Source organism: Conger conger, chromosome 16, assembly GCF_963514075.1.
Source record: "Conger conger chromosome 16, fConCon1.1, whole genome shotgun sequence".
Lineage (NCBI taxonomy): Eukaryota > Metazoa > Chordata > Actinopteri > Anguilliformes > Congridae > Conger > Conger conger.
Genome location: NC_083775.1, coordinates 29,296,267 through 29,324,181, shown reverse-complemented (window position 1 = coordinate 29,324,181; position 27,915 = coordinate 29,296,267). Strand labels below are relative to the sequence as shown.

At 43.2% G+C, this 27,915-nt stretch overlaps 1 protein-coding gene across 3 annotated transcripts in view; it reads left to right on the top strand.

The window, feature by feature from the left end:
- The window catches only part of LOC133115238 (acid-sensing ion channel 2-like), a 404,480-nt gene extending 376,993 nt beyond the window's left edge, over positions 1-27,487 (top strand). For all 3 annotated transcript variants that reach the window (XM_061225047.1, XM_061225046.1, XM_061225045.1), the window contains 7 exons: positions 5,612-5,762; positions 6,924-6,980; positions 22,248-22,398; positions 23,820-23,911; positions 24,015-24,094; positions 25,800-25,868; positions 26,587-27,487. In XM_061225047.1, the coding sequence (XP_061081031.1) occupies positions 5,612-5,762; positions 6,924-6,980; positions 22,248-22,398; positions 23,820-23,911; positions 24,015-24,094; positions 25,800-25,868; positions 26,587-26,688 (702 nt within the window). In that variant the 3' untranslated portion in view covers positions 26,689-27,487. The remainder of the gene's footprint in view (positions 1-5,611; positions 5,763-6,923; positions 6,981-22,247; positions 22,399-23,819; positions 23,912-24,014; positions 24,095-25,799; positions 25,869-26,586) is intronic.
- The last annotated feature ends 428 nt before the right edge of the window (positions 27,488-27,915 follow it).

Sequence of the window (27,915 nt, the reverse complement as noted above, 5' to 3'; positions counted from 1 at the left end):
AGGCACACTATGATCCATGCAGCTATTGGGCCCTTGAGCAAGGCCCAGGGGATGGGGATTGATCCCTGCTCAGTCTAATCAACTAAGTCGCTTTTGATAAAAGTGTCGGCTACATGGTTGGCATTTATATAGCACCTTTATCCAAAGCACTGTACAATTGATGCTTCTCATTCACCCATTCATACACACACGGCGATTGGCTGCCATGCAAGGTACTAACCAGCTCGTCAGGAGCATTTGGGGGTTAGGTCAAGAACACTTTGACACACCCAGGGTGGGATTCGAACCAGCAACCCTCCAACTGCCAGACGACTGCTCTTACCACCTGAGCCATTGTCGCTCCTATACCATAACTGTAAGGTAATGTGTGCTCCCACCGTCTCTTATTTTGGGCCTGTGAAGTTGTCCAGGTGAGGAGTCTCATATTCAGTCTCTGCTGGAGTTAACGAGTGTTGTCTGTGTGCTATATGTGAGTGGTTAATGATAAGAGCAGTCATTTTGCGCAGCGAAGCGATTTGTACGTTCCATGACATCAAATCCAGCAGGCATTCCCCAGCTGGTTTTGAAAAAGTTGCTGTGGAAATAGGCTGCATGACAGTCCCCCCTGCTGAAGCAGTCTAGTTGGATACACGTATGCATGGATATCTGTATGTATGTGGAACCCTTCTCCTATTTCCTCAGAGAACCACGACTCCCAGATCACTAGTTTTGATCTGGGATCACCAGTGGTGATCTGGGATCACTAGTGGTCTGGGGCCACTAGCATTTCTGACTTGCTAACTGCTGCTAACTACAGCCATTTAACCCCCTGCCCCCTGCCCACCCTTCCAAAGAAAGCCTTGATAAATTAATCCCCAAGAGTCACATTTTAACCCAGGCTACCGCAATTACGCAATGACCGCAATGACCAAGGCTAGTGCATGTTTTATGCATAGGAAAGATTTTAAGGACCAATATTATAAATGTGTACTGTGTGCACTTTTCCCTCCAACCAGTTTTAATAGTTTAAATATGCAATTAAGACCTGCCCCTTGGAGATGACATTTTGGTGTATCTTTGCCCTTGGTAAATATGCAGATTTTCACATGTAGTTTTACCAGAAGGGGCACGCTTCGACTAGGGGACTGAAAATGGACTCCATTAGAAATTCAATTGACCGTTTTAAAGTCAGTGTCAAGTGTAACCTTCAGTAATAAACTGCTGGTTTAAATTCATATTTTAATACGGCCTAGGAAGTAACACCAGTACTACATGCTGTAAGGCATGTATTACTGAAGAAACCACAACGAAGCTCAGTGAAACTTTCATTTGTTTTGGTGCTGCTGTTTACATTCAAATCATGTGCGTGTGTGTGTGTATGGATTTGGTATCTTTACTAAAGATTTGTAGAGACTGTATTTATTAATTTATTATCAAAAATGCAATATGAAGTTCGAATACCTCATGTACAACATTCGATCTACAAAGTGCCCCAAAATAGCAAAAAAGTGGAAAAAAGCTTCTTGGCAAAAAGCTATTATGAAATGTAATTATAGCTGTTCATATAATTCCAGGAAGTAATTCGATTTCACAGGGATGACGCAAACTAGCAGCCACTCGGTGCTTTTGCTCCCAGAGCTGGTTCATCTTACCTGACCCTTGTACACACACACACACACACACACACACACACAGGTGGGCTAAGTTATGTTCAGATTGCACACAGTTTGCAGGCAGAAGACAGACACAGTAATGTTACAACATTCATAATGCAAATGGTATTCGCATTGTTGTTATCTTGAGCTTGTCCGATTGATATTGGACATCCATTTAACCATACAGTGTGTCCAAAGTAATGTTATGATGTGCTGTATCGCATAGCACAAAGCTGTGCTACCTTCGTCTTGCTACCTTAGTAGCACAGAACATTTAAAAGCTTAATCCCCCGTATTCCCCGAAGTTGCACGTCTGATCCCCTGCCTCATGTTATGTAAAGCGCCTTTGGGACAGTCTGCTGCGAAAAGCGCGAGGCAAATAAAATTGAATTGAATTATTAGCCCTGTCATGCATGGAGTCAGTGGGTATTGTAAGTCTGTTTTTACCTAATAAGAAATGTGTGTGGCCTTCAAGCCAGTTCAGGTTTCTCAGGCCTGTTCCATGTTGGTATGTTTATTTGGCTTGAATGGGTTTGATACATTCAAGGTCAGAATTGCAAGTGGAAACATGCCAAGTGCCTCTGGGGTAACTGTGAAAGCACCGGGCAGGTTTTTGTACATTTATATAGTGGTGTAAAAAAGTGTATGCCCCCTTCCTGATTTCTTATTTTTTTGCATGTTTGTCACACTTAAATGTTTCAGATCATCAAACAAATTTAAATATTATTCAAAGACAACACAAGTAAACACAAAATGCAGTTTTTAAATGAAGGTTTTTATTATTAAGGGAGAAAAGAAATCCAAATCTACATAGCCCTGTGTGGAAAAAGTGATTGCCCCCCCTGTTAAAACATAACTTAACTGTGGTTTATCAAACCTGAGTTCAATTTCTCTAGCCACACCCAGGCCTGATCTTCAATTTCTCTAGCCACACCTGTTCTCAATCAAGAAATCACTTAAATAGGACCTGCCTGACAAAGTGAAGTAGACCAAATGATCCTCAAAAGCTAGACATCATGCCGAGATCTAAAGAAATTCAGGAACAAATGAGAAAGAAAGTAATTGAGATCTATCAGTCTGGAAAAGGTTATAAAGCCATTTCTAAAGCTTTGGGACTCCAGCGAACCACAGTGAGAGCCATTATCCACAAATGGCGAAAACATGGGACAGTGGTGAACCTTCCCAGGAGTGGCCGGCCGACCAAAATTACCCCAAGAGCGCAGCGACGACTCATCCAAGAGGTCACAAAAGACCCCACAACAACATCCAAAGAACTGCAGGCCTCACTTGCCTCAGTTAAGGTCAGTGTTCATGACTCCACCATAAGAAAGAGACTGGGCAAAAATGGCCTGCATGGCAGAGTTCCAAGACGAAAACCACTGCTGAGCAAAAAGAACATTAAGGCTCGTCTCAATTTTGCCAGAAAACATCTTGATGATCCCCAAGACTTTTGGGAAAATACTCTGGTCTGACGAGACAAAAGTTGAACTTTTTGGAAGGTGTGTGTCCCATTACATCTGGCGTAAAAGTAACATCGCATTTGAGAAAAAGAACATCATACCAACAGTAAAATATGGTGGTGGTAGTGTGATGGTCTGGGGCTGTTTTGCTGCTTCAGGACCTGGAAGACTTGCTGTGATAAATGGAACCATGAATTCTGCTGTCTACCAAAAAATCCTGAAGGAGAATGTCCGGCCATCTGTTCGTGACCTCAAGCTGAAACGAACTTGGGTTCTGCAGCAGGACAATGATCCAAAACACACCAGCAAATCCACCTCTGAATGGCTGAAGAAAAACAAAATGAAGACTTTGGAGTGGCCTAGTCAAAGTCCTGACCTGAATCCTATTGAGATGCTGTGGCATGACCTTAAAAAGGCGGTTCATGCTCGAAAACCCTCCAATGTGGCTGAATTACAACAATTCTGCAAAGATGAGTGGGCCAAAATTCCTTCATAGCGCTGTAAGAGACTCATTGCAAGTTATCGCAAACGCTTGATTGCAGTTGTTGCTGCTACGGGTGGCCCAACCAGTTATTAGGTTTAGGGGGCAATCACTTTTTCACACAGGGTCATGTAGGGTGGATTTTTTTTCTCCCTTAATAATAAAAACCTTCATTTAAAAACTGCATTTTGTGTTTACTTGCGTTGTCTTTGACTAATATTTAAATTTGTTTGATGATCTGAAACATCTAAGTGTGACAAACATGCAAAAAAATAAGAAATCAGGAAGGGGCAAACACTTTTTCACACCACTGTACATGTAAGAAATTGATGTCTTCTTATACAGTAAGTAAGATCGAGGGAACACTATAATTTAGATATTTTTTAGGATTTTTATAGATTTTTTAAATCCTACTGCGGAGGAAAAAAATCTACATGTGTGGCCTTTGAAAAAAATTTCCCAGTTTGTGTATGATAGATATTGGGACTTAATATGACAATAGATTAGTGTTTAGCTTGTTAGTGTCTGGTAATATCTTTTCTAATTTGCAATAATGGCAGTGTAATTTAGGTAATGTCTGAATGTTTTTTTTTGTCATTTAAATTGTTCATGTTATTTATGTAAATGATGGAATTACTTGCTTGCCACGAAGCACTACAGTACATCTTTTGATTCAAAAGCCATATTAGCTACGTGGGGCGACATTGGCTCAGGCGGTAAGAGCAAAAGGACGGTTGCTGGTTTGATCTCGACCTGGGTGTGTTGACGTGTCCCTGAGCGAGACACCTAACCCCTAAAATGCCCCTGGCGAACTGGTTGGTGCCTTGCATGGTGTGCGAGTGCGTGTATGAATGGGTGAACGAGAAGAACCATTGACCATATTACCTTTAAAACCAACAGCAATATCAGTTATTGATCTGCCTAGAAGCTTTCTGAGCTGTGAAGAACCCGTTGCAGCCCCGAGCAAGGAACCCTTTGGAACTATAAAAAATGGGGTTCTTTAATGGGAACCGGTTGCATGCACAAGCTTTAGCCATGTGAAAAACCCTTGATAAACCTTTTTTTTAGTGTAGGGTTAGAATTCCATTTAGGGTTAGGCTTAGGGTAATGCAAGTGAGGGTTGAGGCAGCCAATTCTCTGTGAATGTATTTTTGCTGGACTGTACTTTTGTTTTATTAAACTAATAAAACTTTTTTTACGATCTGACCATTCTTCATTTAGATAAATCGAGAGAGAAGTCTTAAAAATTGTTGTAGTGGAGTAAAATGTACATCAAACTTTTAATTAAGACATTTCACAGTGACGGGTAATCGTCTGCGACTCGGAAGAGTTTATAACGACACCTAAAATTAAATCCCGGCTTGCGCTTGTTCTTTGACATCAAACACCGAGCTCAGTTTGTACTAATCCGAGCCTGAGCGTTTCACTGTCTCTGCGTCTCGCATCGACGCGGAAGGGGAAACCGAACGTACGAGCCGTACAGTGTACGGTGGAGCCGGGTGAATCTGCGGAGGCGGGCAGGGAGCTCGTGTGCGAGGCAGGTCTCCCGCTACGTAGCTCAGAACACCCCCGCGGGCCGCGTATCCCGGCTGGTGGCGCGACCCCCCCGCTATCACGGGGGCTGGGTTATTGTTTGCGTCTCCGTTCTAGCCGGGCGGCGGTGGTTCTGTGTTTAGAAGGAGCGTCTCCGTGTACCCGCCGTCTCGCTCCACCTGCTTTCCGGTCCGGCTTCTCAATCGCGGAAAGCTCCACCCTCGAGTTTTGTTTCCATCGCTCGCATTACATTGTCATTCGTCTCGAACCTTTCCCCGCAATGCAGCGTAAGCAACAAAGCGAATGAAATTAAATGCCTCGACTTTCTCGTCACTTTCTTTCACGTTTGAGTTTAGATTTAATTTGCGTCTTATCTTTTTCCATTCGTTTGTCAATTACACGCGGCCCGAAAGCCGAACTTGCGGTTTTCGACGCGGTAGAAACGCGGGACGTGTCGAGAATCCTACCGTGTGTGTGTGTGTGTGTGTGTGCGTTCTCTGCAGCTGACGTACCTGCCCCCGCCGTGGGGGGAATGCCAGTCGAAGGCCCCGGATTCCGGATTCTTCCAGGTGTACAGCGTCACCGCCTGCCGCATCGACTGCGAGACGCGCTACATCGTGGAGAACTGCAACTGCAGGATGGTGCACATGCCAGGTAGAGCGCTTCTCCTTATTTCTCTTAGTCCTCCCATCCCTTTCTCCTGCCGCCTTCGGGGGCTTCTCTCCTTCTCACATCCGTCACACTCTTCAAAGGTGTCTCATTTTCCCTCCGCGCCGTGTCACTCTCTCGCTCTCTCTCCCTCTCTCTAACACCCCCTCGCCGTCACTTCCTTTTTCCACTCATTTCACCGTCATTTCAGAGGGAACGTCGACGGCAGCCGCACTGATATATTTTGTGTGAGAAAGCAAACAGTCGCCTGCTGCCTGCCTGTCTTTTGTCCTATCGACTCAGCCACTGTCTGGACCAGTCAGTAATCCTGACTCCATAAAAGATATGAGGTGTCTTTGGCTGAGTGGGTGATGTCAATCTTGGGGCTGGTGGGATCGCTGCAAAACCATGAAATTCTCTTTCTCTCTCTCTCTCTCTCTCTCTCTCTCTCTCGTTCTCTCTCCCTCTCGGCTACAAGTATTCCTCCCAAAGAAACCACCATTGGTCATAATAGAGAATTGAGAATTGAGAATATCTGAATTGAAGTACTTAGGACATACTTTCCCTTCATGTTTCTTGGCATCTGCAGACCTTGCAATATTAACGATACAAACAGACAAAACCGTGTAGAGAATTTAATTCAGGACATGGTCTCACCCATTACTGTGAATCTGAGTTGGTGTTAAATTTGATTTCAGAAGTACACCATGCATTTCTTATGCAGACATTACTTTGTAGAGTAGATGGTAATTTACAGTACAAATGTGTTTTAAATGCCTTTGCTTGTTCCAGCGCCTGATAAATCAAATAGAAGTTTAACAAACAACTGGAAACAAAGTGTGAAGTTTGTGCCTAGCGATTTGTAAGATGTTTTTGCTCAATTTTATCACTGTAATGTTGTGTGAACAGGGAGCTAAATTTTGCCTGTTATCTTTTGTGGCATACAACGCTGCAAACAAAACAAACCCAGAACACTTGTCCTCCTGTGAACGGTGTATCTGGCTGTGTAACATTCTCCCAATGTTGCTGCCATGTGGTGGCAATGTTATAACATTCGCAAAACATTCCCGTGACATTGCAAGAACGTTTCGTGTCAGCAGGGAAGATAACCATGACTAATCACCGGCAAAACAAAATGGCTGACCTGAACTTGTGCTCTGTTTGCAGGTGATTCTCCCTTCTGCACCCCCGAGCAGTACAAGGACTGTGCCGAACCAGCACTGGGTAAGCCTGAAATGACAGCAGCTTAAACCACTTAAGGGACCGGAGAAAACTCTTTGCGCTTTTCATATCGGCATCCGAGAGGGACATCTGCTCGATGTGCTGCTGTTTGATATGATTTATACTTTTTATCGACTGACTTGCAGTGCCCCATGAATGTTTTAACTTGCCTTCTGTCGTGGAATAACCTCCAGAGCCCTTATGAATGTTTAAATTCCTGGCAGGAAGATGACCAAGGCTTACTCGGTATGTCGCCTTGGAAATGGGTCCCTTCCAAGGAAAGAATAATCATGACTGTGCCAATCCAGGATTGAGAGAATCAGTTAACAGACTTGAGTGAATATGTATGAAGTATTAGAGATTTAGCCAATCCCTGTGCAAACCTAGAAATTCATTTTTATCTTCAGTAGGGAACATCAGTGTGTTCTTAATCTTAAGAACCACATATTATTCTGTGCTGAAACTAACAGAACCATCGACAATAACAATTTGAATATTTTACTGCAACATGTTTGTTTATCATCCAAGACACTTGTATTATATGAAGTTGAATATGTACAGTAGCTGGCCCCAATCTCACTCCAACCCCCTGTTTTTGTTTTGTTTGACTTCATTCACATTCTTAGCGACATTAACCAAACAGCACCTGTACCAGGATGTAGGTGTAAATAGACAAGATGTCGGTAAAGTCATGAACAGACTGGCTGTAGGCATCTAATGTGTGTAAATCTGAAGCCTAGAAACCCTTTTCCAGAGACTTCTTTTCCTTTCTACTCCCACCCCAATGCTCTTTTCTTATCAGTTAATACAGGATTATGAAAGCATGATGGCTTTATGTAGACTATGCTGTATACATATACACAGTAAACCAATAATGTGTATAATGTGGTTTGAGTTTGATGGGAGTTAACTTGCATTCGTTAATGTGTTAATGTTCGCTTAACTCATGTGTATGCATTTAGGTTCTCTCATCTGGATGACAGTGACTGTTAAATTACTATAGTGTAGTTTAATGTATGGCCATCCTGAAATGGACATTTTGGTTTGAATCAAAGTCACTGTACATTTCCACTGTGTATTTATGAATGGGGGCTACATTGGCTCAGGTGGTAAGAGCATTTGTCTGGTGGTCGGACGGTTGCTGGTTCGATCCCACCCTGGGTGTGTTGGAAGTGTCCCTAGGCATCTAACCCCCAAATGCTCCTGGCGAGCTGGTTGGTGCCTTGCATTGCCAATTGTGCAAGTGTGTCTATGAATGGGTGAATGAGAAGCATCAATTGTATAGCGCTTTGGCTAAATGCGCTATATAAATGCCAACCATTTACCATGAATATACCATGAATATAAGGAATGAACATATAAACATATAAATGCTAATTTCTCTAGTCAGCCAACAAACCATTTATTGGATGTTCAACCACTAATATTCTAGTTGCACGCATCAGTTTGTTAAACCACTACAGCTTTCCACACATAATATTGACGGGAACCCTGTGGTGAGGCATTCGATTCTCTAACATTTTCTCTGAACATCTTTGTGTACTTTGTTTCGCAGTGTTACAGCTCAAAGTTAGCCTGTGCTGTCTTGATAAAGCATACAGTGTACTTGCAAGAGCTACTTTACTTTAAAACCACTGAGAATGACATCCCAGAGAGACAGAGGCACAGTCTACCTTGCCTCAAAAACTGAATTCTGCCTCCCTGCTGTCCTTTCTTTACTGCCAGTCACTGATGTGTCATTTTCTTCAGATTTGCATACAAAAACGCACCCATACCGTTATAATGTCAAGCTCTCCACTTATAGTAGTATATTATTAAGAAAGTATGATTTGGTATAAAATGGGCAGTTGCATGTCTCTTTTCTTCCCTTTGACAATGGCTGTTAAGTGTTAAACAATACTAAAAAGGAAATATACATCATCTTTAAGTGATTTAAAAAAATGTTTGAATGGGACTTTAATGATGCCCAAGCTGTTGCCAGTGTCAGAGCAGCACTGTTTATATACAGAGTCCTCCACAGTCATCGTCCTTTATTCTGGCTTTTAAATTCCGTTTATGGATATGCCATTATGATAAAGGCTTTTCAGACTAACTGCCAAATGTGCAGAGATTGCCTTGGATTCAAGTTGAAGATTATAATTATGTTTTTTTTTCCCCCTATAGCTGGCTTCATCAATGTCTTTTTTCACAGACTTTCTGTGATCTTACATTACAACCGTCCGCAGAACAAAGTCAGGCTTTTTCATCACTTCTCAACCTATATCTGTCCACAAATATTAAAGTGGTCACACTTCACAATAAGGTTCCGTGAATTGGCATGAATGAATGTAGTTGTTGACTAACGGCGACTGAGAACTTAATCTGTACGGCTCTATTAATGTGTTTATACATCATTAATTCATGTTAACAACTACATTAGTTATTGCCAATTCATATTGGAATGAAAAAGTCAGTTAATGTATATGTGCATGGTTAATTATAGTTATAATTATAAGTTCATCCTATGATTTGCTAATGAATACATTTTCATGTGCAAATGCATTAACTAATGAAAGGTTAATTTCATGGTTAATTTATGTATTTGTCCATCATTAATTCATGTTAACGACTACGGTAGTCAATTCATGAACCTTATTGTAAAGTGTGAACATTAAATTTAACAGACACTCCAACACCAGAATACAATGTTCTGTTAAAAAGAGTAAAAATCTGTTTATTTATTCATTTATTGTGTGGTTCCTCCTTCATCTATACGTTTTCTCACAAACACTACCGGTGTTACAGATTACCGGTGTTATAGATTTCTGGGTTGCATTTCTCATCCAGGGTGTCTTATGTTTGGCTGTTGGGTGGTTTGTACACCTTGTTTGATTCCTGCTCTCTTGTGCTTTTTATTTATTTTTACTTTTTTATTTTACCTCCACCTGTAGCTACAGTGAAGGTTGTGTGGCTGTCCGTCAGCTGGTCTGGCTGTCTGTATGTCTGTCCATCCATCTGTCTGTCCAATCCAATTCCAATGAAACTTTATCGCCATTACAACCAAAGGTCGTTAGGAATTTACTTAGGTGAGTTCCTAAAAAAACTAAACAGATGCATCGGTGCAAAAATGGCAAAATACACAAAATACATACATACATACATATAGTACATACAGTGCATCCGGAAAGTATTCACAGCGCTTCACTTTTCCCACATTTTGTTATGTTACAGCCTTATTCCAAAATTGAATAAATTCATTTTTTTCCTCAAAATTCTACACACAACACCCCATAATGACAACATGAAAGATGTTTAGAAATTTTTGCAAATTTATTAAAAATAAAAAACTAAGAAATCACATGTACATAAGTATTCACAGCCTTTGCTCAGTACTTTGTTGATGCACCTTTGGCAGCAATTACAGCCTCAAGTCTTTTTGAATATGATGCCACAAGCTTGGCACTCCTATCTTTGGGCAGTTTCGCCCATTCCTCTTTGCAGCACCTCTCAAGCTTCATCAGGTTGGATGGGGCGTCGGTGCACAGCCATTTTCAGATCTCTCCAGAGATGTTCAATCGGATTCAAGTCTGGGCTCTGGCTGGGCCACTCAAGGACATTCACAGAGTTGTCCTGAAGCCACTCCTTTGATATCTTGGCTGTGTGCTTAGGGTCGTTGTCCTGCTGAAAGATGAACCGTCGCCCCAGTCTGAGGTCAAGAGCGCTCTGGAGCAGGCTTTAATCCAGGATGTCTCTGTACATTGCTGCATTCATCTTTCCCTCAATCCTGACTTGTCTCCCAGTTCCTGCCGCTGAAAAACATCCCCACAGCATGATGCTGCCACCACCATGCTTCACTGTAGGGATGGTATTGGCCAGGTGATGAGCGGTGCCTGGTTTCCTCCAAACATGACGCCTGGCATTCACGCCAAAGAGTTCAATCTTTGTCTCATCAGACCAGAGAATTTTGTTTCTCATGGTCTGAGAGTCCTTCAGGTGCCTTTTGGCAAACTCCAGGCGGGCTGCCATGTGCTTTTTACTAAGGAGTGGCTTCCATCTGGCCACTCTACCATACAGACCTGATTGGTGGATTGCTGCAGAGACGGTTGTCCTTCTGGAAGGTTCTCCTCTCTCCACAGAGGAACGCTGGAGCTCTGACAGAGTGACCATCGCTTTCTTGGTCACCTCCCTGACTAAGGCCCTTCTCCCCCGATTGCTCAGTTTAGACGGGCGGCCAGCTCTAGGAAGAGTCCTGGTGGTTCCAAACTTCTTCCATTTACAGATGATGGGCAATGTGCTCATTGGGACCTTCAAAGCAGCAGAAATGTTTCTGTACCCTTCCCCAGATTTGTGCCTCGAGACAATCCTGTCTTGGAGGTCTACAGGCAGTTCCTTTGACTTCATGCTTGGTTTGTGCTCCGACATGCACTGTCAACTGTGGGACCTTATATAGACAGGTGTGTGCCTTTCCAAATCATGTCCAATCAACTGAATTTTTACATTACATTACATTATTGGCATTTGGCAGACGCTCTTATCCAGAGCGACGTACAACAAAGTGCAAACCCATAACCAGGGATAAGTTCGCTGAAAGACCCTAGAGGTAAGTACAATTTCAACTGCTACCTGTACAACAAAGATAAGGACAAGGGCAATTTTTTTTTTTTTTTTTTTTTTTTTTTTTTTTGAACAAACAAACAAACAGAGCAAAAGTCACCAAAGTTAACTATCCAAACACTGCTTACCTAGCCAACTAAAATACCGATACACAAGTCACAGAGACAACAATTAAGGTTCACAGGGAGGTAGGGAGGGATGGGGAGAGGTGCTGTTTGAAGAGGTGTGTCTTCAGCTTGCGCTTGAAGGTGGGGAGAGATTCTATAGTTCTGACCTCAACGGGGAGTTCGTTCCACCACCGTGGAGCCAGAACAGACAGTAGTCGTGAGCGTGAGGTGGAGGTTCTGAGAGGGGGAGGTGCCAAGCGGCCTGTGGAGGCTGAACGAAGAGGTCTGGCAGGGGTGTAGGGTCTGATGATTTTTTGCAGATAAGCTGGGGAAGACCCTTTAACTGCTTGGAAGGCTAGCACCAATGTTTTGAATTTGATGCGAGCCATGACAGGCAGCCAGTGGAGGGAAGTAAGCAGGGGGGTGACATGTGAGTATTTGGGAAGGTTGAAGACCAGACGAGCTGCTGCATTCTGGATGAGTTGGAGGGGTCTGATGGCGGACGCTGGGAGGCCAGCCAAGAGGGAATTGCAGTAGTCCAGGCGGGACAGAACCATCGCTTGGACCAGGAGCTGGGTCGAGTAGGGGGTGAGAAAGGGGCGGATTCTCCGTATGTTGTATAGGAAGAACCTGCAAGACCGGGTCACCGCCGCAATGTTCTCGGAAAGGGACAGTCTGCTGTCCATCACCACGCCGAGGTTCCTTGCACTGGGTGACGGCGTGAGTGTGGTATCCCCGAGGGAAATGGAGAGATCCAGATGGGGAGAGGTATTAGCAGGGATGAATATCATTTCAGTTTTACCTGGGTTGAGCTTTAGATGGTGGTTGTCCATCCAGCTCTGGATGTCCCTCAGGCAAGCAGAGATACGGGCTGAAACCTGCGTATCAGACGGCGGGAACGAGACGAAGAGTTGGGTATCGTCCGCATAGCAGTGGTAGGATAGCCCATGTGCAGTGATCACAGGGCCAAGGGAGCGAGTGTAGAGAGAAAAAAGAAGCGGGCCAAGGACTGAGCCCTGGGGAACTCCTGTGGCGAGGGGCCGAGGTGTCGATACCGAACCAGCCTAGGCAACCTGGAAGGAGCGACCAGAGAGGTAGGACTCAATCCAGTCCAGGGCTGTGCCACAGATGCCCGTTGCTGACAGGGCAGACAGGAGGATGGAGTGATCCACAGTGTCGAAGGCAGCGGAGAGATCTAGAAGAATGAGGACAGAGGAGAGGGAGGCTGCTCGTGCGGCATGGAGTGACTCACTGACAGAGAGGAGCGCCGTCTCTGTCGAGTGGCCCGATCTGAAGCCAGACTGATGGGGGTCTAGCAGGTTGTTGTTAGAAAAGAAGGAAGAAAGTTGAGTAGAAGCGGCTCGTTCTATAGTTTTAGAAAGGAAAGGAAGAAGAGATACCGGGCGGTAGTTCTGGATGATGGAGGGATCCAGGGTAGGCTTTTTTAGCAGCGGAGTGATGTGGGCCCTCTTGGAGGATGCCGGAAAACAGCCGGAAGACAGGGAGGAGTTGACAAGGGAGGTGACAAATGGGAGAATGTCAGGTGTGATAGTTTGGAGAAGAGAAGAGGGGATAGGGTCAAGGGCACAGGTTGTAGGGCGGTGGCAGAGCAGGAGTTGAGAAAGGAGGACTGAGGAGGAGGAGGCGGTGCGTTGAGGAGAGAGGAGAAAATGGAGAAAAGTTTCCGGGGGTTAGAAGCAGAGTTCTGAATTTGCGTTTGATAGTATTTTGCTTTGGCGGCAGTGACATCGGAAGAGAATGCCGCCAGGAGAGACTGGTAAGTCATGAGGTCGGAAGCGTCTCTGGATTTCCCCCACTTCCTCTCCGCTGCGCGGAGGCTGGCCCTGGAGGTACGGAGGGTGTCAGATATCCAAGGACTGGGAGGGGATGTGCGAGGTGGCTTTGAGACAGGGGGACAGAGAGAGTCAAAGGCGGAGGAGAGAGATGAAAGGAGGGTGGCAGATGCAGAGTCAGCGGGGAGTTTGGAGAAGGATTCGAGAGGGGGGAGTGAGGCGGTGACGGTGCTGGCAAAGGAAGAGGGTGAGAGGGAGCGGAGGTTACGGCGGGCTGAGGAAGTGTGGGTGGGAGGAGGGGGAGGAGGATGGGGAGGAAGAGGGAGGGAGAATGAGATGAAGTGGTGATCAGATGTATGCAGAGGGGTAACCGTGAAATCGGAGCATGAGCAGTTCCTTACAAAGACAAGGTCTAGGACATTGCCCGCCTTGTGGGTTGGAGGAGAGTGTTGCAGGGAGAGGCCGAAGGAGTGGATTAGCGGTAGGAAGGCAGCAGACTGGGAGGCTTCTAGGTGGATGTTGAAGTCTCCAAGGAGAATCAGTGGGGTGCCATCCTCAGGGAAGGAGCTGAGAAGGGTGTCTAGCTCATCAAGGAAGTTTCCCAGGGGCCCTGGAGGACGATAGATAACTGCAATGAAAGGCTTAGTAGGGTAGGATACTGCAACAGAATGGAATTCAAAAGTGGATATGGACAGGTCAGAGAGGGGGGGAACAGAAAATTTCCACGAGGGGGAAATTAAAAGACCAGTACTACCGCCACGGCCGGAAGGCCGGGGAGTGTGCGAGAAGGAGAAGGAGGATGAGAGGGCAGCGGGAGTGGCGGTGTTGTCAGGTGTGATCCAGGTCTCAGTTAGGGCAAGGAATTGTAGGGACTGGAGGAAGGCATACGCAGGGATGAAGTCAGCCTTCCGAGTGGCAGACTGGCAGTTCCACAGTCCCCCTGTGACAGCAAAGTCCTCACAGGGGGTCAGCGGGGGATAGCTGAGGTTTGAGGGGTTCCGACGCCGTGGAGGCCCACGTCGCAGGGGGGGTCTTCGAGGGAGAGAGCAGACTGGGATGGGGTGAAACATAACATCACAAACGGGGACGGAGCGACGCTAGCGTCGCTCTGACACGCCTATTTAAATGGCCTACAATTGCTCACAAGCAATACCAAATCAAAGCTAATCTACTGATAAATTCCACAGCTATTTAAGTTACTTAAGACGAATGTTCAATCACTCTACAGGTATGCAACCAGTAGAAGTGATTAACAGGTAATAGACAAACAACCTGGCTCAAGCCCTAACCCTTGCTGTTCAAATGAGCAATTTAAAAAAATCAACGTTACCGCGTCAAGAGGAAAACCCGCAGGTGTTTACCACAGGTGGACTCCAATTAAGCTGTAGAAACATCTCAAGGTTGATCAGTGGAAACAGGATGCACCTGAGCTAAAAAAAACTTTTTTCACGTTGTCATTATGTGGGGTATTGTGTGTAGTATTTGGAGGAAAAAATGTATTTAATCAATTTTGGAATAAGGCTGTAACATAACAAAATGTGGAAAAAGTGAAGCGCTGTGAATACTTTCCGGATGCACTGTACATTCCATACAATCAGTGTACAAATACATACACACTAAAAGTCATACCTAATAATGGATGAATAAATAACTGTCTAATAAATTACATAGAAAAGCGTAGCTGTGTGATTAAATACTATTCTATTGAACAGAGAATACACTGTTGAAGAACCAACTAGCCTTAGGGAACATGCTCCCCTTGAACCGTTCATTTCTAAACTTAAACTTCCGGAACCTTCTCCCTGAACCTTAAGAAGGAGAAATTCTGGATAAGACTGGTCACCAAGGATCATGATGTTTTTTTGGCGAAGGCTAAGTTTTATAAATTGAGGTGAGAAATGGAAGTGAACAGCCAGTTATCCTAGATGTGATCTTGACCACCCTCTCAAGTCGTTTCATATCCGAGAGAGTCAGACCGGTAGACCACACTGTCAAAGAAAAAGTTAACACACTTTTGATGACTGACCTGTAAAACTGGACTTTGAGAAACACCTCAATTTGTAAGCTGCCTACATGTCTCCCCTACTTAAAATGAGCAGAAATTGTTGTGCCTAAAAACTAGAATTTGAATAATTTTACCTGCTCTACTGTCTCACTATGAATTATGAGTGGTTTTACTTCCTACTGACCTTCATGAGATTAATAAAATAAAACCCTCCTTTGTTTTCTTGACATTTAGCTGGAGGTCATTCTGGTCTCACCAGTCCATTAGGTTAGAGACCTCTTCCCTATAGTGAAATCCATCGTTATTAACTATCAGTCCCAGTACAAGGCTTACATCTGCCATTTTAATTCATTTTGCTGAATCATCCTGTAAATTCATTAGTGCGCAAAGACTATTGGAAGGGAGACCAGGAGCAGCCTTGAGAAGCATCAGTGTTGAGGCTTAGAACGCCTATAATTAACTCTCACCACTATCCTATAAACAGTCTGTCTGTGAGTAGAATATTCATTAATGTGGATTTCAATTGGCTTAGGGGCAGTTCATATATTAACTATCTATTTTATTGCACTTAGTTAGGAATTTATTAGGTAGACCTGTAGCTTGTTAATGCTATTTCATCAGCCAATCAAGTGGCAGCAACTAAATGCATAAAAGCATGCAGACGTGGTCAAGTGGTTCTGCTGTTGTTCAGACCAAATTTCAGAATGGGGAAGAAATGTGATCAAAGTGACTTTGACCGTGGAATGATTGTTGGGGCCAGACAGGGTGGTTTGAGTATCTCAGAAAAAGCTGATCTCTTGGGATTTTCACACACAACAGTCTCTAGAGTTGGCAGAGAATGGTGCAAAAAACCCAAAAAAACATCCAGTGAGCAGCAGTTCTGCAGGCAAAAGCACCTTGTTAATGAGAGACATCACAGGATAAGGGCCAGACTGGTCAAAGCAGTAGGAAGGTGACAGTAACGCAAATAACCACACATTAGTGGTATGCAGAAGAGCATCTCTGAACACACAAAATGCATCAAACCTCTAAGTGGATATGCGACAGCAGCAGAAGACCAATAAGTCTAAAGTTTTATAATTGCCTAATAAATCATTAAGGTTAAAAGTATATACATTAAGATGTTCATTGTTAAATGAACTGTAGTAGACAGGACGCGTAATAATAATTTGTTATTTAGCTGATGCGTTTATGCAAAGCCACCTACAGCTGGTTAGACTAAGGGGACAGTCTCCCCTAGAGCAATGTGGGGTTAAGGGCCTTGCTCAAGGGCCCAACAGCTGTGTGGATCGTATAATGGCTACACCGGGGCTTCAACTGCCAAGCTTCCGGGTCCCAGTTAAGTACCTTAGCCACTAGGCTACAGGCTGCCACGTTATCCCTATTGTGCATCAGATTCTACATGTTGTTATCTCTGTGATAGTTAAATTAACACCAAATAGCCATTACCTAGCTCAGTAGCCGTCTGTTTCCATTTTGCACTCAATACTGCTGAGCAGTGTGTCAGTATTCATAAGCATTAACAATTAATAATCGAGCAGCTCTCGCTTGTATTGATTTAGTTTCGTTTGTCAGTATCAATACAAACTGCATTGCTATTCCTCGTGTCTGTTCAATTTCAGATGCTCAGATATGGTCTTTTGTCTTCATAAGGTCAGATTTGATACCAAATCTGAGGGAGCGTAACATTACCATTCGAGGCATTTCTGTGTTTTGTGTCCGTGGTAAGAAAACCAATTTGCTGTAAACTGAATGTAGATATCGCTACCGAAGATGACTACAGTTTGTTTTGGTATGTAGGTACTGTTCACTTACCGAGATTTTCATCTCTGCTTATGCTTTGATTCTACTCCTCACTTATATGGCATATACAATCTGAATGGTCTGACAGGCTGTTGATTGTGTATGCTATATCTGGTTACACCAGTTATTCACAAACAGATTTTAATCTACAAGTTGTAAGACACCCACTGAAGGAATATGCTCACACACAGTAGATCTTACCTGTAAGAAGATAACTGATATAATGGACGGAATGCCAAAAGTCTGTTGGCGTGACATCATGGTGTAATTCCTGGGACTCTGATCTCTCTCTCTCTCTCTCTCTCTCTCTCTCTCTCTCTCTCTCTCTCTCTCTCTCTCTCACACACACACACACACACACACACACACACACACACACGACACTCACTTACCCACTCTCTCCTTTTCAGCAGTGTCATGGAACATCTCGTACATAACACTAAGAGCTATTGTTTATTTTTTTAAATTAAAAATCAGATACCTGTTTTAAATGGCACATTCCTTAACATAGTTGTTAGTTGTCCATCCATTATCTTAACCCGCTTATCCTGAACTCATACCCAAAGGCAATTTAGACTCTCCAATCAGCCTAAACTGTATGTCTTTGGACTGTGGGAGGAAATCAGAGTACCCGGAGGAAACCCACGCAAACACGGCAAGAACATGCAAACTCCACACAGAGAGGCCCCAGCTGACCGGGATTTGAACCCAGGACCTCCTTGCTGTGAGGCGGCAGTGCTACCCACTGCACTCACCCGCCAGTCCCGGCCACACGTTAGTCCGTCGAGCCCCACACTAAGTGTCCTCCTCCAGCTCATGAATGTAATCGGACATTCCAAACTGGGGCGGAAAAGGGGGTTAGTCATTAAAACAGACAATACAGTGTCAAAAGAATACATGAAGTGAAAGTTAGGAACTGTTGTACTTTAAATGAGGTTGTGGATGATGTTTGTAAAGAAGCACCGGGAACATTGCAAGTTTCAATAGGGTAAAAAGTATACTTCATACTCCGGATCTTCTATGAAAATATTTTAGATATTTATATATATAGTTGTAATATTTATTAGTCTGGGCCCTGGGGCATGACAGGATAAGATTTCAAGATGTCAAATTCAAGCAAAAGGCAAGAAGCCAAGTAAGAAGTTTGTACTGCAGACTGGATGTTCTAAAATGTTCTTCTGAAATTGCACTGGTACACTGAGTTGCCACTGGTGAATGGATGTTATATTTCCGTCTGCTGATAAGTAGTGGATGAATACTAAACTTCATTAATATATTGATGGTATATCATTTACATAATTTAATTATATAAACAAATGAGCCGTCTTCGTTATTTAGGGAAACGCATTCCGTTGCAGAACCCTGCTGTCTTTTAAACAATGGTTGTTTCGCTGTTTATGGATCTGTGCACTGTTAAGACAATAAAACGGTGCTATGCTCTAACAAAATCAGACTACGTAGTGTATTAGATCAAATTGATGTTTATCCATACAAATAAGAAAAGCTATCCAGTCTTGGAATGAAGATCAAACCTGTTTCATTGATGTTTACTAAAATATAAAATGCCAAGAAAATACAATATATAGAACAAGCGCAGTTCGAAGTAGCTATGTAATATGAATACAAGCAATTATTATGAAGCACAAATAATTATTTTCCCAGGGAAAAACAGTGACTGCATCACTGAGGAACACTAACAATATAATGTTAATAACAATCTAATGTGAGTCACACCACTCAGGAATACTGTAGATTCCTTTGTTGCTTCATACCCACCATACATTGTAGGTGAGAGCCATAAAGCAGGAGAAATTAATGGCTATGGGAGCCAAGATCCAATCATCTCCCTTATTATAATGAAAATGTGCTGAGACAGACGCCATATTGCATTTTCGGCTGTAATTATCAGGCCACGAGGGACTCTGTTATGGCTTAAGCTCGGCTGAGAGAACACAACGCGTCGCACTGCTGTTGTCGGTGTAACACAATGTTCTTTTCTCCTAATAAAAAGAGTTTGCTGAAGAGTTCATGCCTCTTCACTGTTCAGACAAATGCTTACTATATGTTCATTGTTTGAGTGCGAATTTGTAGAAGTGTATAACATTGGCTGCAATGTTTGTCTTTAAAAATAATAATCCTTAGCTAACAATTCAATTAATTATTTAATGTTTTCCTTTCACAAACGGGTAAGCAAACAGTTCAGAGATCACTAAAACCCCTTGTGAACGAAGGTGAAATTGGGTCAGTTAAATGTAATCACAAAGGTTGAATACGGGCCATTTTTTTTTTTTATCAATGTTAATGGCGAGACCATCATAATACAATGTGATTCTGTTTCAACGTAGGATTCACTTTTATTTAAATTGTTATGGGGAAAACTAGTGAGAGCAGTTGTGTTGCTGCGTTTAGAAGGTTGATGGAGGCTAAATGGATGTGTTTATTAGTGTACATGTTTCTGTGGATATTGGTTGACTTGTATATTGTCACAGTATTGGGAATAATTATTATTTTAACTTAATTCTGCCTTCATTAAATTCAACCTAAGTGCTCTGGAATAGATGCAAAAGCCATAATCACGACATTCTAATAACTTGGTACTTTTGCATTGAAATTGAATATTTTAATTAATCTTTGCATTGCCGTGCAGCATGCCAAATTATATAGCAGGATTAATTATTCTGTAAACGTGGGCCATGGTTAATTGGGAGCATTATGCAGAGGTCATGTTTTATGTAGAAATCAGCGGGAAGTTATCATTGTGTGAGCTCCTATGGGCGAGTCCTGCTGGTATATGGATCACTTTGTTTGCTGTCGGAGACAGCTGCTGGGATCTTAATTGAGAGCTTTAGCCTGGATTTGCAGATCGTCTCTCTGTGCAAACTGTCATGTTCTGTAGAAGTGCTTCATTCTTATCCTCGTTCTGTATTCCCCGCTTTTACTGCGAGCGCCCTTTGTCTCTGCTTTTTGAATGGAGTTTTTTTTTCTTCTTCCAAAGACTGCCAAGGTAAACTGAAGTTCTGGAGTGAAATCCGGGCAACGCGCTAAAAGCTAAGCACTGTGCCAGTGCCTGGCAGCTGAAATTAACATCTCTTCTCCAAGCTATTCTTGAATTAATGTTTATTTTCTAGTACTTTTACTGTAAAACACGCTTAAAAAAACACAATGAGACGAGAAATCATCACTGCGTCATTAAAGGACTGAATGAAAATTCAGATCTATAATAAAAATGCATACAGATAACATCCATATAAAAACATGAAGCATTCTGTAACAATCCAAAATGTAATTATAATGTTAAAATGTAATGTTAAATGTAATGTTAAATGTAATCTTGCACTTCACTACAGCCAAACCTTTGAGCTAGTATCCCTGCTGAATAAAACATCTCATGCTAGGTTTTGAAGCAGCTGGTAGCTGGTTGACCTGTTAGACCAGCTCTATACTCAACATTGTTTTTTGTCCAGCTCAAGCCATGTTTTGAAACAGCTGGCAACAGGTATTTCAAGCTGGTCATAGCTGGATTTTACACCAGGGATGTAAATGAGCACAGCCACAGTAAACCTTACAACAACAAGAACTGAAACTGAATCCATAAACCATAATGTAAGTCATAAGTCCATGCAGATCCATATGAAAAGATAAAGGCCCATATAGTATAGTAATTACACAGGTGCACATCTTACTGTATATTTCACGACAGCCCTCCCTTTGAGCTAGTATGTAAATTAACACCACCACAGTAAAACTGTGGTGTTGCAGCAGGAAGGTATTATTTCCAGAGTAGTGGATGGACTATAAAGATCTGGAAGATCAATAGAGAGAGATTTCACCTCCAGATGCCACTGTCAGCCGGAACGAGCAGTAACCATGCCGTCTACGCCTGTATTGATGAACTGTATGGAAGCTTATTGATATAAATTGTGTTCGTTTATCCGCACGCTCTCCTCAAAATGTTTGTGGTCTCAGAGTAGAACAGCTGTTCACTCTGTGACCACTTTATTAGGTAGACCTGTACACCAGCTTGTTAATGCAAGTATTGGATCAGCCAATCTTGTGGCAGCAACTCAAAGCATGGCAATTGGTTGGAACAAAAAGCAGTTTGCAGACCGGCCCTCGAGGACCGTAGTTGTGCACCCCTGTTCTAGAGTTTGCAGAGAATGTTTGCGATGCGAAAAACAAAAAACATCCAGTGAGCAGCAGTTCTGTGGACAAAAACACCTTGTTAATGAGAGACATCAGAGGAGAAGGGCCAGACTGGTCAAAGCTGACAGGAAGTTGACAGTAATGCTAATAACCACACATTACAACAGTGGTATGCAGTGGTGTCAGACCTCAGCAGAAGTGGATAGGCTACAGCAGCAGAAGACCAATAAGTCTAATAACTACCTAATAAAGTGCTCACTGAGTGTATACGCATACTGCAGGTCAACCTGCAAAACTCAGCCGCGGTTTGTATTAACGCAGGGACTCCTCTTCAGTAGATTTGTGCAGGCTCTTTATAGGCTGTGATGATGGATGTATGCAAGTCCATCCCTGTTGCAGACATTTAGTAAATCTGACCCAAAGTTCTTAAATCCCTGGATGTCATTCCTCAACCAGACATGTGGCAACAACAGTTGAACTGCATAAGAACCCACTTTCAAATCAGTTCCTTTCAAATCGCACCAACCGGACGACAAAAGGCTATTCAGTGAGTGCTCAGGCAGAGTTTAGCTTATCTTAGCTTATCACACAGGAAGGCAGCCTTGGTGGCTATAGAGTTTGTACTGTCGGTCATAGCCTGAGTGTTCCTGACATTGTTCTCTTTTGCCTGAAATAACTTGTATTCAGAATACTGAAATTACATTTCTGTAGTTATGTTCTTCCTTCATTGAGACACTTGTCCTCTCCTTGACCTTCCCACTTTACCATCTCTTCTCCCTCCCTTGGACCTCCCTCCTTCCTTTCTCATCATCATGGCTGCTTCCAGCGACATTGTCGGAGGAGAACAACAACTGCCTGTGCCGGACTCCATGCAACACGACGCGCTACAACAAGGAGCTCTCCATGGTGAAGATCCCCAGCAAGACTTCTGCTCGATACCTGGAGAAGAAGTTCAACAAATCTGAGAAATACATATCGTAAGGGTGTCCCGTGCCAATGTCTGTATGTGCTTTTAATAAAGGTATAACCAATGTATATAATTCACATGAAACACTGTTAGGCTAAAAGTATGTTCAGACTTATATCGCACTATGTATACATATCGCCCTGTGTCATCAAAATGTATAGGAATGTACTTGACGGACTATTATGGTAGATTTAATCACTTTTGACGTTTGAGTTTATGGAATTATCCGACTGACAGGTTCTGCACTTGTGGTGGCCAGTCGACAGAATTTGACTTTTCGTGCCAGTATGTTAGAACAGGCGAGGTTGAACCTTGCAGTGGCAGGAAACTATGAATCCAGTTTTTTATAGACGAGCCTTCGCACTGCAAGACATGAGAACATAAGAGTTTCAGAATACATATTAATGAGAACAGGTTACTCAACCCAGCTAGAGCATAAGAATGCATACAAATGAGAACAGGGCATTCAGCCCAGCTAGAACATAATGCATAATGATGAGAACAGGGCATTCAGCCCAGCTAGACCTGTGATTTACATAGAGACTTACAGAGTATCCAGCACTGCGATCACCCCAAGGACCTTTGCCTTGGAGTGTTCAATGACCTTGCAAGCTGTTCCTCACATCGACAACTATCTATTCAAATATTTTAAAATGTATATGTATTATATGTATTACCTGATATCCTTGTGGATTTAATCTTTGGCTCATTGCCCCCAATACTGACTGAAATCAACTTAATAAAAGCTAAAAATACAGCTTTTCCGCATGAACTTATGGAAGGTTTGTTGATTAGGTTTGAGGTGAAGTCACAGATGTTGTTACAGACCAGATAGCCGGCTCCATATTAACATATTAATATTAACATTGAAAGTTTTGTTTCTGTTCTGTTAATGTTGAAACATTCCAGTTTGAGCTTCTGAAAATTACAATAGTTTCATTGGACCTTTTAGTTAGAATTCTCATACGTTGCTTACAGGGGGCTACTGTAGTTAAGAAAAAGATGGTAACAGTTCACCATAAGGTTAAATGAATTGGCATTGACTAATGTAGTTAACTAACTAGCTACTGAGAAGGTAATATGTACAGCTTTGTTAATGTATTTGTCAATCATTGATTCATTCAACTCCATTAGTTAATGCCAATTAGTCTTGAAATGAAGATTAGTTAGTGGTTAACTAATTCTAAGTATATCCTATTGTTTGCTCATTAATAAATATGCATGTAACTAATACATTAGTTAGTAATTAGCACATACACATGAAAAGTTAATTACATGCCTAATTAGGATTACTTTATTTTAACAACTACATTAGTTAATGCCAATTCATGTAACCTGACTGTAAAGTGTGACCATAAACATAACATGGAAAACCATTTTGTTCATTTATAGTAATATCAGTGCTGCAGTTGATCCACTCTTCTGTCTCAGGGACAACATACTGGTCCTGGACGTGTTTTTCGAGGCCCTCAACTACGAGACCATCGAACAGAAGAAAGCTTATGAAGTGGCTGGTTTGCTGGGTGAGAAAAAACTAAGACCCCGCCCCCTTTATCACAGTTACCAAGCAGATGTGGATAATGACCAATGAGAATGTGTCCTCAAGTCACCTGTGCTGTTTGGCAGGTGACATCGGTGGCCAGATGGGGTTGTTCATTGGTGCCAGCATCCTGACCATACTGGAAGTGTTTGACTATGCCTACGAGGTCAGTTTTTCAGTTCAGATTTTAGTATAATGGTTACAGGGTAAAATAATTATGGAATAAGGGTTAAAGTTATCTTTTTATAGAAATTCTGTTTTCATCTCTTTATTTATCCTAGTCCTATTGAGATAAAAGTATTTTTTTCAAAAGAGGCTCTGGCCAAGAGATTACAGCACAAAGCATGAAATAGAATTCAAAACAATACAATAAAAATACCAACCATGAAAAGGAAAAAGCTTCAATGAATGGGCAGGGAAAAGCACTTTATCAGTAATAGCAGCACATACCTTTGTGTTTTTTATGGTTTTTATCAAACTGTTAAAACCGCAAACGGGGAGATGAAATTTTGAAAGCGGCATTGCGTCTTTTTGCGATACAAAAGATGATGCGGCTGGAAAAAAAAACGAAAAAAAAAAAACCCTCTAAAATATGCTAAAAAATAAAAGCCAGAACAATGCGATGCGATGGATGCAGTGATATGCTCCTTAAAATGATTGCGTTTGAAAGCTTAATATCTCAAGGCTGTACCGTCTGCAGATAGGACGCTACGTTTCCGAGCTTGCGCGAGGCACCAAACTTTGTATCAGAAATGTCAATGTCAGGAGAAGACGCCACGCCGACGGGGTGTGACATCTTTTTAATCTGCCTCGGTCTAAGACTCGTTCCGGTCCCGTCTCAAAAGGACATCTGCGAGACGCGTGGCGGTTAATCATCGCGATCGACTCTCAGGATACAGGATGCAAGCGAGGGATAATAATTGATGTTCATGCTTTTTAATGCGGGGTTCTGTGAAGTAATTCTCCTCGGGTAGACGTAAAGCTGGCTCCGAAAACGGCTCAGTCAGCAAAGGCGCGCTCTCCGAGTTCAGGGGGAATTTCGTCCTTGGATCTTTTTGGGCATAAAAGAGTCTGACTTCAATGAGGAAACGTTTAGAAATCGGCCCTTTTGCTATCGACGTCTTAGATGTTGGTTATAAGGTCACCTCTGGATATGGGTGTTTAGGATGCGGATGCATGAATACTTGTATTTAATTGACAGAAGTAATGACCCTATTATATGCGCATTAGAGGATAAAATCTCAAGCAATTAGTTCATACCTCTTTAGAATGAATTTTGGGTTAAATTGTGCTCATTGTAAAGTGGTGTGAGCTAACTGCAAATGATTGCAGAGATGTCATTCAGACCTAACTCCTGAAAAACGATCTTTTCTTTAGCCTTAATATCAGCCAACGAGCCAGTAGGTCAAATTAAAATGAGTCAGACTGCATTTTATTGACTTTCTATGGTTGCCTCACAGTTTATATTGAAGAAAAACTGTGTACCGACTTGTAGGCAATAGTAAAGCGGGGATATGTCTCTAATGAAGCCCGATATGCATTACGTCAAAGTTAGCCTACGTTTTTGCGTTGGCTTTCTGCAGTCTGTTGAAGGGGAATGAGTAACTATTTGCGTCTTGTCACCCTAGTTACGGACTGCACTGCATGTTGGTAAAAGAGGTATTTCTGTGTAGGGCGGCATGTAGCCTAGTGGTTAAGGTACATGATTGGGCACAGCCGTTGGGCCCTTTAGCAAGACCCTTAACCCTGCATTGCCTCACAGGAGGATTGTCTCCTGCTTAGACTAAATCAACTGTTAGTCGCTTTGGATAAAACGTCAACCAAATGAAATCTGGCGTACGGTAAATAAAGGTCTGTTGTTTTTCCACCAGGTGATGAGGGACAGGTTACTGGAGCTGCTGTGCAGAGAGGATGAGGAAGGTAGTCACGGTGAAGATGTGGTGAGTAAGCCTGAGGCTAAACAAAAATAGTTTGGTTCACATTAGTAGCACACAGTATATGGCACTTGAATATGAGTGTCGTTTTCATGCCCATCTGTTTTCTTTGCAGTACTCCTCATATTCTTATCTATATTCAACAGACAGTGTACAATCTAAAACTATTTATAACCACAGTCCAGTGAAAAACAGCATGCGAGTGTTTGCATAGTGGTGGTGTTTGTACATATCCTTCGGTATTTCTTTCACCTTTTTTAGAACTAGGACCACAGGTGTCCACATGCATGTCTTTGTGGGTTTATATACTTATGTCTGTGTGTATGCGGAAGGGCATGCGGGGGTCTCTGTGGGTTTATGTGCTTGTGTGTGTGTGTGTGTGTGGGGGGGGTGGGGGGGTTTATATGCTTGTGTGTTTGTGTGTGTGTGTGTCTGTGTGGTTTTATATGCTTATGTTTGTGTTTGTGTGTGTGTGTCTGTATGTGGGGGGGGGGGGGGGTTATATGCTTGTGTGTTTGTGTGTGTGTGTGTCTGTGTGGTTTTATATGCTTATGTTTGTGTTTGTGTGTGTGTGTCTGTATGTGTGTGTGTGGGTTTATATGCTTGTGTGTATGTGTGTGTGTGGGTTTATATGCTTGTGTGTGTGTGTGTGTGTGTGTGTGTGTGTGTGTGGTTTTACATGCTTACGTTTGTGTGCACGCGTGCTGTGTCTCCCCCCACCCAGAGCACCTGTGATCCAGTGGGGAACCATTCTGAAGCCATCAGCCACACTGTGAGCGTCCCTCTGCAGCCCACCCTGGGCGCGCTGGAGGAGATCGCCTGCTGATGCCCGGGCCGCACCGCCTCCGCGCTCCCGCCGATCGGGCCGGAGATCACGGGACGCGCCCTGGACCGACCGCACGGCCTCCTCAGGACAGCAGCCCGTGCGGGGCGCAGCCGAACAGACATACGCCCGGGCGTGTATTACCCTACACCATACACAGCACAATTTCGGAGAGAGGACCCACCTCCCGGACTCGAGTGCGGTCGTTGTGACGGACGGACGGACGGACGGACGGACGGGCGGGCGGGCGAGAGCCTTCTGCTCCCTCCGTTCTGTTCCGCGGAGAGACCGCGATGGGGAGCGTCTATAACGCCGCAATCGGCCAGAAAAAGGACGTGCATCTGTATATAAGATTTGTGTACACGAGTCACTCTGCGTCTATTCACAGTCTACTGCCAAATTGTACATTGTAAAACTGTCCTATCTGCATGTGGGTTCTTTGGATACTGTTCTTTTTAACGCTGCCACTTACTCTCGCGCTCTCTCTCTATCTCCCTCTCCCCCTCTCTCTCCCTCTCTCTCTATCTCTCTCTATCTAGCTCTCCCCCTCTCTCTCTAACCTCTCCCCCTCTCTCTCTACCCTCTCTCTCTACCCTCCCTCGCTCTCCCTCTCTCTCTCTCTCCCTATCTCTCTTCCTCTCTCTCTATCTCTCTCTCTCTCGCTCTCTGTCTCTCGCTCTCTGTATGGCTTGTTGGCGGAGTGACTTACGGCGATGTCTTTTTGAGGGGAGCACAGCCCTGTTACATTTCTGCTCTGCCCCGGGCAGCTTGTTTGTTAATTAAAAATGTGTGTGTGTGACGAGCTCTTTGTGTGTGTGTGTGTGTATGTGTGTGTGTGTGTCTTCCTGGCTGCACTCCTTTCTAAATATTGGTTCATAAATAATTGGTCGAAGTCTCTCCCAATATATCCCTCTGTGTTCCATGAGGGGAAGGAGAACATTAGTTTAAAGGTGAGCTGTAGATTCCGTAATGTGAGTGAGTTAAATGGATCTCTTGTGTTGCCCAAAGATTCTCAAAATGTTACTGTAATGTAGTGACAGTTATAACATTGACAAAACCTTCCTGTAACATTGTAGGACCATTTTGTGTTAGCTGAGGACAGGATACAGCAAATACCAGTTAATGAGCTTGGTAGGATGAGGAATTGGTTTCAGACAATATGTTTTTACTATACTTAGGCAAAACTGACCCTACCTTGCTTAGGTACAAAGCTAGGCTAGATAATAATTC